The sequence below is a fragment of the Marmota monax genome, unplaced genomic scaffold, assembly GCF_021218885.2.
Source record: "Marmota monax isolate L192 unplaced genomic scaffold, Marmota_monax_Labrador192_F-V1.1 WCK01_AAM20220418_F8-fsc00068, whole genome shotgun sequence".
Classification (NCBI taxonomy): domain Eukaryota; kingdom Metazoa; phylum Chordata; class Mammalia; order Rodentia; family Sciuridae; genus Marmota; species Marmota monax.
The window spans coordinates 8,643,412-8,659,165 of NW_026692352.1; the positions used below are offsets into that span (position 1 = coordinate 8,643,412).

General features: G+C 35.7%; 1 protein-coding gene and 1 pseudogene across 5 annotated transcripts in view; one reads left to right on the plus strand and one right to left on the minus strand.

Moving 5' to 3' along the window:
• The window catches only part of Nars2 (asparaginyl-tRNA synthetase 2, mitochondrial), a 128,762-nt gene extending 113,294 nt beyond the window's left edge, over window positions 1-15,468 (minus strand). For 3 of the 5 annotated variants that reach the window (XM_058578571.1, XM_058578570.1, XM_058578569.1), the window contains exons 1-4: window positions 15,013-15,468; window positions 11,616-11,725; window positions 8,718-8,838; window positions 4,398-4,538 (exon numbers count right to left, since the gene is read on the minus strand). In XM_058578571.1, coding sequence (XP_058434554.1) covers window positions 4,398-4,538; window positions 8,718-8,838; window positions 11,616-11,725; window positions 15,013-15,153 — 513 coding nt within the window. In that variant the 5' untranslated portion in view covers window positions 15,154-15,468. Of the gene's footprint in view, window positions 1-4,397; window positions 4,539-8,717; window positions 8,839-11,615; window positions 11,726-15,012 lie in introns of those variants that run through there. The other 2 variants (XM_046442076.2, XM_046442075.2) reach the window with 2 other exon arrangements.
• On the plus strand, window positions 5,643-5,803 carry LOC124091099 (apelin receptor early endogenous ligand-like; annotated as a pseudogene).
• Window positions 15,469-15,754: the final 286 nt, after the last annotated feature.

Sequence of the window (15,754 nt, forward strand, 5' to 3'; positions counted from 1 at the left end):
AGGTATTTTAGAAGGTTCTGAGTATCCAAAAACTACAAAATTCACATACTAAGGCCCATACACATCACTCAGAAAACTAGTGGATATTTTCCCTTTACACTTAACTGAAATAAATATCATTATTTAATCACCATCAACAGAAATGTGACAGTAATTGCTAGACACTAGCATGCCACTGGCAACAAAAATCAACAGCAAGAGGAGTCCAAAAAAAACCATAAAAAAAAAAAAAAAAAAAACATAAAAAGCAGTCACAGGCACTCCAATACACAGGCCATCCAACATAGGGATTTAAAACCACTCCACTCCATGGCAGGCTCTGAAGGACTGCCATCCAGAGGAGACAAGCCCTGAAAGGCACAGCAGTCTTTTACTGCTTCATTTGAAAAAGACAGGCAAGCGTACAATCCATTCTAGGAACACTTACAAAAAAATGGGCCCAAAGAGAAAAACTTCAGTTATTTGAAAAATTTGGCTCTTCTAAATGACACATTTTGAGGACCATAGACAGCCAAGTTTTAGCACATGGCATGTGTATCAATTTTATGAGCAAACCAAGTTAAATACAAAATATTTTCAATACTAAAACCAAAAGATAACTCTAGATTTTCAAAACATCCTAACTTAAAGTACCTCTCAAGTTTCTATTTCTTCCTACATTTCTCAATTTTTATTGATAAATTTGAAATGTATGAAAATTTTACATTTTAAAGCTTAACATCTTTTAGGGAATTTAAAGTAGAAGAAACTGTACCAAATAGATGATATGTAATTATTATTTTATATGTCCTAGAGCGCTACAAGTGACTACTTTAAACAAGTCAATCCTAAATGTCTCACATACAAGTGGATAACATAGAATGACGTATCAGGATTATATTTTTCAGGGCATGACAATTAAAAAATGCATTTATAGCACTCAAAAAGTATCTACCTTTATAACTATCACCAATAGTGTTAAAATTCAAATTATTTTCAAGCACTTTTCTTACTTTACATTTTCTAGTTTATCCTCTTATTTAATTATTTGCATATCTGTTAAGGCTTCAAGTAATAAAGAAATGTATGAAGGAGGTGAAGTCTAACCTGTCAATGGATTGCCAATACTACCACCTTGTGGCCAAAAAAATCCATAAAATTGTTTCAGTATTAAAGCAGGTCCACTTTATCAACTGTTGAAATATTTATCAACTGTTGAAACACTATATTTTTAGATCTGAACAGATTTTATGTTTGTGTGGTTCAGCACTACTGAAAAGCCATATGGAAGTTGCATAAGAAAGTCTGAGAGCATATGTAAACAGACTCTTTCAAATTACAATGGGATAACATTGTATAATGTGATTTATTTTTCTTTAAGTAGGTGCCTTAAAGGCATGGTGTTCTTTGTCAGTTTCAACAGAAATTAACTCTGATGGAGCTTCTTATTCTTAACTTTTATGTATTTGTTTTTGGTACTAGGAATTGAACTCAGGGGCACTCAGGCACTGAGCCACATCCCCAGCCCTATTTTATATTTTATTTAGAGACAGGGTCTCTCTGAGTTGCTTAACGCCTTGCCCTTGCTGAGGCTGGCTTTGGACTCTTGATCCTCCCATCTCAGCCTCCCCAACTGCTGGGATTACAGGCATGCGCCACTGTGCCAGCTTTATTTCTTGATTTTGAGATAGAGTCTCATTAAATTGCTAGGGCCTCGTTAAATTGCTGAGGCTGACCTCAAACTTAGACTTGCACCACTGTGCCCAGCTGATGGAGCTTTTTAAAGAGCATGAACTCTCTTGGTGAGCTACAGCTGGACTGGGACTGCATGAATTTGGATATAGCTCAAGGGAAGCTGTGACCAAGATGGAGAAACAGGAATTGAATTCACTTTCCCACTTGAAACAATCATAAAGCAAAAAAAAAAAAACAATAAAAATAAAAAGCAACCCAGATGAAACAATGATTTTCACGATAGTGGATATAAGACAATAAAAGATACTGATCTGGGGTTGGGGTTGTGGCTCAGTGGTAGAGCGCTTGCCTAGCACATGCGAGGCCCTGGGTTCTATCCTCAGCACCACATAAAAATAAATAAACAAAATAAAGGTATTGTGTACAACTAAAAAAATAAATATTAAAAAAAAAAAGATACTGATCTCTAAGGGATGGGAAGCGAATGTTGAGCCCTACCAGTCAGCCAGCTTATGATACTGAGCTCTTTCAGGTCACAGCATAGAGAGACAGTGATAAGGTAAAGCCCAGAAGAATCCCTAATTCAAGGAGAGACAGTTGAGACCAATGTGGCTGAAGTTCATGGGACATAGTATCAAAGAAGAGAGAACTGGACAGAGAACTCCAGAGATCTGCAGAGGGTCACCCAGGAGTATTAGGTAGAGAACTGGTGAGTGCCTACATGGAGGAAACTATCCAAAACTGGGGAAAGAACTGAAAAAATTAGAGGGAACAGCACACAGTGTTTACATGCTGGCTGGATGTTCTCACAAGCCAGATTAGAAAAACTCAGTTCATAAGGCACTAGGTATAGTACTTTGTAGCAGGAAATACTTAGTACTAAACACTGTTCCAAACCTGCTAAACAAAAAACAGAAGCAGACCCAAAAGGATCAACAGTTTTCAACTAACAACTGCATACCAGAACAAAGCTCAAGAAGCTTTATAAATATTCAGCACCCAAAGTAAAATTCACTATGTCTGGCATTAATCAGCAGATATGCAAAAAGACAGGAAAATATAAGCCATGAAACTAATCCATCCATCAATCAAAACTGACCCATAGTTGACATGTTAAAATTAAAAGGACATAAAAACGGTTTTCAAATTAAAACTGTATTCCATATGCTCAAAAAGTTAAGTAGACACAAAAGGAATAATAATAATAATAAAAAAGCCCAAAGTGAATTCTAAATATGAAATGTAGGGGCTGGGGTTGTGGCTCAGTGGTAGAGCGCTGGCCTCGCACATGTGAGACCCTGGGTTCGATCCTCAGCACCACAAAAAAATAAATAAGTGAAATAAAGATATTGTGTCCAACTACAACTAAAAAATAAATATTTAAAAATAAATAAATAAAAATAAATATGAAATGTATAATGTTTCAGATGAAAAAAATACACTGGATAGGAAAAAAGATTAGTAAGCATAAAGAAAAACCAACAGAAACCATCAAAAAGGGAGGGAAAATATCCAAAAGAAATAAACACAGGAAAAAAGGATTTTAAAAAAAGAAAAGTACATCAGTGGGCTATGGATAGCATCAATGCACTAATATATGGATAATTTCAGTTCCCAAAAGAGGAAAGTAACAGAAAAATATTTGTACCAATACTGCTAAAAAAAAAAAAACTTCATGAAGATGATAAACTTAGGATCGAGGAAATTCAATAAACCCTGAATGAAAAACAAAGAAAACTGCATCAAGGCACATCACAAATTGATAAAAAAAAACCCAAAACAGTTGTTATGGTTTAGATATGAGGTGTCCGCCAAAAACTCACATGTGAGACAATGCAAGAAAGTTTAGATTGGGCTATGCATAGGCTTAACTGAATCAGTGCATTACCCATTTAGGTGGATTAATGGGGTAGTAACTATAGGCAGGTAGGGTGGTGGCTGGAGAAGACAGGTCACTGGTCACATATACAGCCTTTGGGATATATATTTTCTCTGACGAGTAAAGCTCTCTTCGCTTCCTGATTGTCCTGTTCTGAACTGCCTTCTTCTGCCACACCCTCTACCATGATGTTCTGCCTCACCTCTGGCAAAGAGCAATGGAGTTGGCCATCTATGGACCAAGACCTGTGAAACTGTGAACCCCAAGTAAACTTTTCCTCCTCTAAAATTTTTCTTGTAAGGTCTTTTAGTCACAGTAGCAAAAAAAGCTGACTAAACCATCAATGATAAAGAAAAAATCTTAAAGTCAGACAAAGAAAAAAAGACAAGGCGTGCATCGAGGATTAAAGATAAGTATGACATCAGATTTCTCATTGGAAGTAATGCAAATGAGAAGACGTATCATGGCAACCTTGAAGTACTTAAAGAAAAAAACCTGTCAATGTAGAATTCTGTATCCAGAAAAAGTGTCATTTAAAAATGAAGATAAAATAAAGATGTTACAGACACATAAACTTTCAAGGTCATGGATATGCTCATCATCTCAGTTGTGGTGAAGATTTCATAGGTTCATAATTTATCAGATTATATACTTTAAATATTTACAGCATTTATTCCTTAATAAGCTCTTAAACTATATATGTACACCTGTGACATTTGATCCTGAACCAAATAAATAAAGGTACTTGGAACAAACAACTAACAGAACTTTCAGGAAAATGTTCCAGTGTTACAATTATCCAACCTCTTCACAAGACAGAATACCTGGAAGTAGGGTACCTTACCTTAAAAAAGGAATGAATAGCAGCTGTGGCTTCACTGCGAACCCTCAATATAGAACCCAGAGCGTTAGTCCTACACCTAAGGTGAGGATATTGTCTCATGTACTCCAGAGGATGCTTCTCTTTATATTTGATAGGGAATGCCTGCCAATAAACAAGGAAAAAATTAGAAGCTAAACAAACAAACAAAAAAACCTGTTTTATAAAACCAGTTTCCAGAGCATTTCCTAAATAGTAACGCTTCAGAGAAAATAAGATGCTTTCCTCCTTTATTTTTTAATATAACAGATTATATAGCCCACATAATTTTTACCAGGTAGAAGAATGGTGGGATGGATTCAGAGAGATGTGGGTTTGAAGCCAGTTTTAGTATTTATTAGCTAAATTAATTAATATCACTGAGGCTTATCTATTATTTACCAAGTTTCTATCCACTAGCTGTCTGTGACTTCTTACAAATAGAGGTTAAGCATATAATTATGCAAAACAATCCACTGTTTGGCACACAGGAGTTCAGAATATTGTAGATATTAAAGATTACGTTTTATACCATTGTACACACACAGCTGGGGTTCAATTTTAAAATCACACAAATGTCTTGAAAACCCACAATCATATCAGCTAGTGCCAATTTATTACTGTTTATCAACATGTCACTGGGTCTAAGAACATGAGGAACAGTCAACAGCTATCTTTCATTTAGCAGAGTACTAAAAATCTACAAAAAAAGTTTAAAGGAACTTAAGGCTCCAACCTGAAATATTTCTCCATGTCCACACTTATAAGATTAAAAAGTCATATCCTTTCAGACAGAAACCAAAGACTCAAAAGAAAGATAATACAAAAGCTGAATAAGAGCTACACATGCACACTGCTTTAGTCTCGTCTTTTTAGGTCTGGTGCACACACTGATTTTTATAGTACGCAGAAACAAGTAAAACATGCTTGCCAAGAAGAAAATGTAGCCACAGGAATATATCTGGGATTGTTGGGGGTTCAGAATCCCTAAAGCCTAAATACTTTAAATGACGCTGAACTGAAGAAGGGAAGGAGGAGGGAGTCTCTGACCACCGCACAGTGTACCGTAACTGTGTCTGCTGTGATCATTAACCTTTCTGGAAAATGCAGCTGGCAGTTCTCTGAGGTTTGTCATTAGAATGTGAGGACAGAAACACAGATTGCAGAGACTATTTACAGATTGCTTTGTTTACTTTAAGAGCAACTGCTCCACTTGCGTGTGGCAGGAAAATGAGATTTCAACAAATTATTTTGTGTTTTTAATTTTTATGACGAGTCTCCTTATCAACAGACAGACACCAGCTAATTTGGCCTTGAGAAGAAAACTGCACAGATACAACTGCCTTTAGAGGAGATGTATGCCTCTCCATTCATGAACTCCCTTCCCCTGAGATATAGACTTCTACAGCTGATTTCACTGTGTCTACCAGAAGAAGAGTAGTGAAAGAGAGATTTCAACTGCTCCAAAGAGCTGTGTCTATAGAGGGATTGCTTAGGCTTCATCATACAAAAAAGAATTGTCTGAAAGTATGGGGATGATATTTTAGTTCACAAAACTGCCTTCTTGCTGGTTGTAATTAGAGGAAAAACAACATATTCAAAAATGATTCCAGTCTGAAGCACAATTATTTGCTTGCATAACAAAAATCTCTCATCTTTTTTTCTATACATTATTATTATATTGATGAAAAAGAAAACCATCTTTTTAAGTCTTAGAACTCTCTAAAGGTAAAAACTGCGATAATTAAAATTTTTTTTTCATATTCCTATGAGTCTCTGAAAGTATTAGTGTTGTATATGTTTGAGTGATTCTTAAAAAACATAAATGCTAAATCTAAAATCAACTGCATTGTCTTGGTTTTCAGAATAGGAAGAAAATTATTGATTCATTAATTATTTATATTGAGAGAATAAGAAAGAAGCTTAGTTGTTACCAATCTATATATGACAGATTTTAGTGTTTATAAAAGTCTGATTTTTATTTTATGAGTAATCTCCATTTGAAGTCCTAGAGGAAAGCATAAAGTACTAATTGTAGTCCATGTTATTTTAAAATGTTCATTTCTCAATTTTTTTCCTCATCATGCAATTGTAAGAACCCAAAGTTTGTTTCCTTGGAGGTTGTTTCATACCCTTGATTATTTTGTATAGATAGTTCCTTAAAAAGACTGGTTTAGTTTACATAAAAAATACAGTTATGCCAGTGAAACCCTAACATGGAAATATCTGTATCTAATAGGTGAGTGTTCATCATTCTGATAAGCTTTGCTTAACCTGTGGTAGTGAGATTTACAAACAACAAATCAGAAATTTAGAAATATGATTACCTCAAAAGGAAACTATCCTATCTAGATCTAAATTGTATTGATAACTAGGTGTTCCCAAGTGGTTAAATATGTTATTAATCTTTGTTTATTGAAAGAAATTTAGCTTAGTGCCATAAAATTTTAAGTTACTTCCAGGTAAAGAGTTTACAAAATCATACCCTGCCTAAAAGTTTTACTTTGTAAACATTATAGACTCAGAGAAGCCATTAAATCGTTAAACTTTATTTTGCTAAAATTAAAGTTTGGTATTCATATGCAAAAAAATTGATATAGAAAAATCTGACAATATCATGGAGTTTCTTTGCCTATAAAAGTTTATTTAAAAGTGTCTTTGGGATAGAAAGTACTTAATAAGGCTCTGAAGTTAAATTTATACATAAACAAAATGTCTTATCTCATTATTTAAACTAGATACTAATGGAGAACTCCTAAATAATTTTCTGGATGAATTATAATTCCTTTCCACAAATGCATTTGACTACAAATATAAACTATTGTCAATTTTATTTATGTTTAAAATAAACTCATTTGTATACCATGCATAAAAAATACTTTTACAATTCAGAAACATCTTATTCAATAAAGCCTATATTTTTTCAAGTATAAATTCTCATATGCAAAGAAAAACAGCTAAAAAACAGTCTTAGTAATGTAATTAATGGCTATAGATTTCTGGTCCTAATAATTGCTTAATAAAACAGTTGGTGACTTGAAAAAAAGAAAGAAAAACAAGGCAAGGAGAAGGTAACAACAGCAACAGAAGCCAAGGGAGAATAATTCAAGAACAATAAAACACATAGTAAATTTTTAACAATCATAGATCCTTCTAAGAAAGCAAAAGCAAAAATATTTACCTTTTCAATTCCTCTCGATTTCTAAATTATTTCACAATTTTTCAATTGTAATTTCTTGGAAAATAATTCAGAAGGACATTTTAAAAGAAAATTAGCCCATTTTCTTTCTTACTTCCTTACATTTAATTTTTCCTATTATTCTAAAATACCAAAATGAATTTAAATGATGCAATTTTCTTAAAATTTCTCATTTTTTTGCATATTAAACATTTGAAGGTAATTATGGCAAAGACAGGAGGAGTCAAATAGCTAGAAAATAAATTTCAGATGTGCCACCAATTTTACCAGGGTGGGCCTTATTTTCTCCATCTTTGTAAATTTAAAGAATTGGATTGATGACTTTTTATTTTATTCCCTCTAACCTCTTTACCAGGCTTATATATATATAAAGCACTAACAGAGTCTTCAAAAACAGGTATAAACACGCATTAATATAGAATTTCTTGTCTGTTCAGCACTACAACATTCCAGGTCAGCACTATCAGTAGAACTTTCTGTGAAAAATGGGAATGTTCTCTACTTATGCTGTCCAATATGGTAGACAATAGTAACATTTGAGCATTTCCTCCCCTTTCCCATCCCTCCTCCCTCCTTCTCAATCTCGGTATTCTACTCCACCTAGAGAGGTCTTTCCATCTTCTAAGGTCATCTTCACTTTCTTTCTTCTATGTTCTATAGTTTTCATTGTAGAGATCTTCCATCTCCTTGGTTAGATCAATTCCCAAGTATTTTATCTTTTAAGGTCATTATGAATAAAATGGTTTTTCCAATTTCTTTCTCAGCAAAATCACTGTTTCCTTTTAAAATGCCACTGAAGAACTGGACTTCGTAGCCCTGGTATGGGCTATATCCAGCATTGTGGATGACTAGACATGCTTATAAAAACTGTGAGGTTCAACTGTGACAGGCACTAAAGATGCACAGATTAATGCTCAACTCTCTCTAATAAGACTAAGTCATCTTTGTAATACTTTTACTACTATCTCTACAGGATCTATGCCCTGTTTCAATTATCAGGGAAGCATAACTGAAAAATGTTCTAAGTACCATCTTTCCAATAATCCCACTTAAAACAGATTGTTATTATTTTAAATTAAGCCTAAATAGCCTGAACAAAAGCATACCTTGGCATCACAATTTCCAATAACTTCAATTTTTTCTGCCTTCAGTTCCACATTTTGCCTTTTGGAAGGGCTTTGTACCAGCTGCCCGAGGACTTCTACAGAACTCCCAAAAGTCAATTCTCTATAATAACAAAGAAATCAAGATATTATTATATATAACTTTTCTTTTAATAAAAATCTTGCTATTAAGTATAACTTCTGTCTTAATATAAATCTTGCTATTAGAACATTAATGATAGAGTACTTACCTTCAAGTGAGTTAAAGAATCTTCAAAGTTTATGGATGCTCTGTGGTATATCCAAATCTTAAAAATGAATTCCATACATTTTTAAATGGGAATAAAGAAATTGAGGATTTACATATAGCTATTTAGAATTAAGAAGTTATATAATTATCTGTATCAAATATAAGTTGGTCAAAATGCTTTTTAACATATTGTAGATTACATGTAAGGTCTGATGAAATCCAAATCAGGTCTGTAGTTCTGTTGATAATTCCCTGGTTTTGAGAACATACTATAGCAACATGTTATCCTTGGGAAAGCCAGGTAAAAATTACATGAGACTATTTCTAAGACAATTAAAAGTACATGTACTTTTTCTACAATGTATTTTTTAAAATTAATCAATTTATTTAATTTACCCAGCTGATGGTCTTGAGCACACAGACTACCTTCAGGGTAGTAAGTCTATGTTCTAGTGCAAGTTTATCCACAAATTTATTGTATGACTCTTAGAGAAAGTGATGAACACTCATTTGTTTTAAGAATTATCTATTAAGAAGGAGAGTGAACTAAGTGATTATGTATCTATTCCAGTTCTAACATTTCATAATTACAATAAATATGATAAATGCTCTGGTATGGCTCTGCATTGTGGATGACTGGGCATGCTTATAAAAGCTGTGATAAACTGTATTAAAAATAAATTAAAACCTTAATAAACTGTATTAAAATATAATACAATAAATACAATAAACTGTATCAAACTAAATTTATCAGGAAATTCCCCAGTTTTGTTTGCTGGCTACATTTAATATTTTAAAATTTATTTTTTAAAATCTTCCCCTTGCTCATCTATTATCCATCCTTGACTGGTGCTTTCCACACACAGAGAGAGACCAAATTCCCTGTGGTACATTTATATATGCACATATGTGATTTTGTTAAATCATTCTGCATTTCCTCCCCTTTCCCATCCCTCCTTCCTCCTTCTCAATCTCGGTCTTCTACTCTACCTAGAGAGGTTTTTCCATCTTCTAAGGTCATCTTCAATTTCTTTCTTCAGTGTTCTATAGTTTTCATTGTAGAGATCTTCCATCTCCTTGGTTAGATCAATTCCCAAGTATTTTATCTTTTAAGGTCATTGTGAATGAAATGGTTTTTTCCGATTTCTTTCTCAGCAAAATCACTGTTTCCTTTTAAAATGTATCCATATATAATTTATATAACTTAAGATTGTCCACCATTACATCAAGGAGAGAAAACCTGATAAATCTTACACCAAATCTGAAAGTGTTTTAAGACGCTCTGACTTCACATATGCACTAATTGATATGATGAATTTTCTCCTGGGGGCCATTGAGAATATCTCAAAGAGGTGGGTAGTCATCTTCCAGAATCTCTAAAATTTAGATACTATTAGACATACCCATTTAATTGCCATACTGATATATATTATCAAAAAAATTACAAACTTTTCACATCCGAACAATTTTATTGTCTCAGACCCATGAGCCTATTCAATATGTGGAATTAATCCTAACCATGTTTGGAATACCAAAGCACTCTTATTTTAACAAATTAGTATAATATTCTATTCTTCATAACTTATACCCTAACATGAAAATGATGTTAGTTTTGTTGGGCACCATGACACATGCCTGTAATCCAAGCTATTGGGGAAGCCGATGCAGGAAGAGTGCAAATTCAAGGCCAGCCAAGGCAACTTAACTAGACCTCACCTCAAAATAAAAATAAATAAATAAAAAGGGTTTGGAATAAGCCAGGTGCAGTGGTACATGCCTATAATTCCAGTGATTCAGGAAGCTAAGGCAGGAGGATCACAAGTTCAAGGCCAGTCTCAGAAACTTAGTGAGACCCTCAGCAACTCACTGTCTCACAATAAAAAATAAAAAGGACTGGGGATGTTGCTCAGTGGTAAAGCTCCCCTGGGTCCAATCCCTAGTATCAAAAAAAAAAAAAAAAAAAGGTCAGGTATTCAGCTCAGTGGTAGTGGGCCCCAGTACTAGGGGAAAAAAAAAATTGTGTTAGTTTTAACATCCGACAACAAAATCATATAAATTTCTTCAATTTATCCAACAAACAATAATTGGTAACTTTGTCAGCACTGTGCCAGAAGCTGAGAACACAAAAACGAATGAAATATCATTCATAATTTCAAGGAGTTCTTAGTCAAAGAAGCAATCCAATAATAATTCAGTTGATTACCATCTGATACAATACACTTCAGGACAGAGCTGGGCACAGAATGTATGGGACCAAAGAGGAGAGTCACCTACCACAGTCAAGGGGTGGGAACATATGATGATGGCTAAACTGGATTGGAAAGACAGGGAAGAAGAGGTTTATTAGGCAGAAGTGGCAACAAGACTAGAAGCCTGAATGTAAAAAGGAGCAGAACAGCTTAGAGGAGCTGCAAGAAGAGAAGGAAAACTGATGGAAAGTAGAGGGGCGGGTTACAGGCATGTGAAGATGTTAGAGAAGGAGAAGCCTGAGCTAAGGATACTGACTCCAAGTACTTGGACTTTCTTCAAAGCTATTTTTCATAGATGTGTTTAGGAAGATAGGTCAAAGGGGCAATGTGAATATTGGATTAGAGAAGCGGGGAACAGTAGAGAAGAAGAAAAAAAATCAAAGGACTCAAAACTTAACTTACCTATTGTCAAAGTTTGAATCGGCAACAACCTGAAGGCTTTCCAAAGACGACCCATCATTTACATGTAGGAACAAGACTTCCTTCTGGGATCGGACTGATCGAACCCATCCCTAAAGAAGAGAAAGATTTCTATATGTGAGCTTAAAATACTTAAAACATTCTATATTTTCTTTATACATACAAAGAAAGCTAAATGAAAGAAAAAAATCAATCTTGCCTTAACATTATCAGCTGCGTAAAATGAACTGCTTTCAGTTTACCAATATGCACAAATAATTTTAAATGGTTTTTCTTATAGGGAGATACACCCTTTGCCATTCTACCTTTTGTTCTATTTTGTTAATGAAGCTCATCATTTTCAACTTTTGCCAAATATTATCAAGTTGATGTATGTAATTTATATAACCAATCTCTTCAATATTGGCTTTTCTAATGACAATGACAAATAACAAGGTTTACATCTTGGTGCCTTTTCCCTTTTATCAAATTCCCAGATTATGTAATATAGACTAGAAATATCTTTACAGGATTTTTATTCATTCACAAAGTACCAAAAAAACAAACAAAAAAAACTCCCCCAAATGTCTCATTATGAACACATATTAAGTAATACACAAACATTCAAAGATAGTCTTAATTTAAATGATAGGTACATCAGAGTATGAGAGATGCTTTTAAGTAGGCCAGTAACACTAAAACAGCTCTCTCAGATATGCCCAAATTAAATTTAACTACTATAGGAGTTAGGAGGGAATAACTAGTTTTCTAGTAGACACCAAACAATTGTGAAGTGTCCCACAAATGTAAAGTAAATGAATACAGGTTGACATTCATGCTTACGAAAAACAAGAGCTGATTCTAACCAGAAAAACTATTGACCATTCTCTGTTGTAGCCATAACCTACAGATGCTTTTATTAAAGCTCTCTATCACTTACTTACATATCCATAATGCTTTAAGGGAAAGAAAACTGTTTACTTATTTTGAAGTGATTGCCAAGTACACAGCTGAAATTCTGCAAATGTTTTACTATCGCCATATAGTGTCTCATTCCTTCACATAATAGCTCTAAGGATTGTCATACCCATTTTATAAGCAAGAAAACTGAGACTCAGAGAAAGTAATTTGTTGAAGATTGCTGGTAAGGGTTAGACTTGAACCCAAGTCTATTTGATTAGAAAGCCCTTGATCTTTGTGAGGGCTCCATAGAATGAATAGTATAAATTGTCACCGCCTCATGCACAAGGTACTTCACCTCGTCACACTTTCCCAAAGGCACCTGCATTTTGGGCATGCTCAATCAACAGTACTTTCCAAAGCACTGCTCTCTTCTTTTTTACTCGTTAGTAAGATTCAACATTCATTAAGCACTTTTTAATGTGCAAAGTTCTTTATAAATATTATGCTATTTAATTATCGCAAGAAGTAAATGACATGGTTATATTTATCTTTTTAAAATTTATTTTTAGTCGTAGATGGACATAATGCCTTTATTTACTTATTTTTATGTCGTGCTGAGGATTGAACCCAGTGCCTCACTGTGCTGGGCAGGCACTCTACCACTGAGCTACAACCCCAGTCCCATAATTATCTTTTTTTGAAATGAAGAAACATTTAGAGAAGTTAAAACACAAGTTCAGCTGGGATTCAAATACAAGTTATTACTTCAAGTTTATGTTCTTTTCAATGAACTTTTCTGGAATGATATTTCTACCCCATTCCCAGTTCCTCTGCTTGGGGGACACATCCTTGTACAATTTCCACTCCATCCTAGATTATTCTATCTGGGGAATACATCCTTCAGGACACAGTTCAAATGTCACTCCATACAAGAAGTCTTCCTTACCTACTCATAGGAGGAATTCTATCTCTGTTTTCTCACAGCTTCTTATATTGATCATTAATATTAATCACACTGCTGAAGACTAGGTCTGTCCAGCAGAAACATAATGTGAGCCACATTAGTGATTTTCAAGTTTTATTTTATTAACCAATTATGTCCAAAATACTATCAACATGAAGTCAATATTTAAATATATTGAAGCCAAACATGGTGGCACATGTCTGTCTGTAATCCCTGCTACTCAAGAGGCTGATGCAGGAGGATCACAAGTTCAAGGCCAACCTGGGCAAATTAATTTTTTAAAAACGGTTGATGTATCAGTGGTAGAGTGCCTGCATAGCATGTGTGAAGCCCTGAGTTGAATTCCCAGTACTGCAAACAAATAAACAAAAAACACAAGCCCCACAGATGTATATACATAGACAGACACACATGCACACATGTGTGCATGTGTGTTTAGAGAGAGAAAAATAGAGATTTTGCAATCTTTTTTGTCCTTCAAAATTATTATGTATTTTAAACTTCCAACATATCTCAATTCAGGCTCATCACATTTCAAGTGCTCGAATCCACAAGTGGCTGATATCTACCATATTAGATGGTAAGCACTAAATTCTGTTCTTTCCATCTTTGATTTCTCTTTTGACCAGCACACAAAAGGTGTCATTTATACATTCTAAATTAACTGATACATGCAATTTTTTGAATTGGATCATGGGAAGAATATGAAACCCAAATAAATGTATGGAGGAGCAGATCATAATAACAGCAAGGATATATGATGATATCAAAATAACTGTTATCAATGTGTTTTAGTAATCTAATGAAAAGCAGTCAACTACCTTGCTTAACCTGCTCTTTTAAGGAGTGAAGGAAATAATAGTGGCTAACATTTATTGACTGTGGGCTACTCTTTATAGTCCCATAAAGTAGGGACTATTATCTGTTTTCATAAAAAGAAACTTAAGTTTTAAGCGCTTAACATGCTCATAATTAACAAGTTACTTAGTGGGAGAGATTTAAACTTACACACCTTCACCCCAGGGCTCTTTCAAACTGCTACATTCCACTCTTTCTCCTAATTTATTAAACATAAATCACACGCAGGCCCAATTTTAGGCACTAAGGTGGCTAAAAGCTGAATCAAAGCCCCGATTTATTAGAACGAATATTTACTGCCAGTCACGTCAACATCAAGTCAGGTAAGACAAAGTTTCTCCCCTCAAGAGGCCAGGGCAAGGCAACCACTATATGCCCGCGGATATCATGAGATGTAAAAAGAGAAAGGGGCCCTGTTCGCTTACACTTTCCTGAATGAATAACAAGTTTACAGGTATCTTGAAAACCAAGTTCACAGTCACTAGAGCAGTTTTGCAAAAAGTAACGGCAGGTATCCGAGGAAATGGAGAAATAGGAACTCGCGCTATACCTATACTTTCTAACTTTTCTCTGCTGGTCGTTCTGTCTGACCCAACAACACAAAGTAACGCTAGGTGTGGATGTGCCACATAAGTCCCTAAAGAAAGAAAGAAAAATCCCTTTCCCCACACCCACCTGAACTTTAACGCGCTCCCCACTCGCGTTCTGGGACCCGAGAGCGTCCCGTACGCTCAGTCTGGCGGAAGGCCTATGCCTGGGGCAGGGAGCAGTGGAGCAGGAGCGCAGGGCTCGAAGCAGACACCGGGCCCCGAGCATCTCGCGGCCGCCCCAGGTCACCGCGGGACCAGCCCCGGCCACAGCGGGTTCGGATCCTGCCGGCAAGGGCCCTCCTTCTCAGCTGTTCCCCTATACACGGCCGCAGCCCTGTCCTCAGGCGCTGCAGCCCCCAGCTCTACCCAACGACCGTCTCTGTTCCCCACTTCCAGGCACACTCAGCAAGTGCCAAAACCAAACCGCGCGCCTAGGCGGACCACGCGACCCACTGCCGCGCACTACTAGCAAAAGTACACCCCTCGGCTGCAATCTACGCTCCCACTGGCCCTACGTTACCACGTCAACGTCGCCTGTGTCATCACGCTAAGAAGGGCTAAAACGGAGCATGCGTACTTGTGTGCTCGACTAAGGAGGCGGGGCGGAGGTGAGGGCGGGGTCAGGAGCCAAGATGGGGCGGAGCTAAGGCAGAACCTGGTGTAGGCGTTTTCAGACTGGGCAAGGGAGTGCAGCTGGGGTGAAGTCTCAGAGTCTCTTTCCTAAAGCTTTCAAGGAAAACTGAGAGCACTTGAAAGGCAAGGAGTGACTGATGCAGAGGGAAAGCATCCAGAAGACTTAATTGATGAGAGTAGTGACCCGAGGGTGT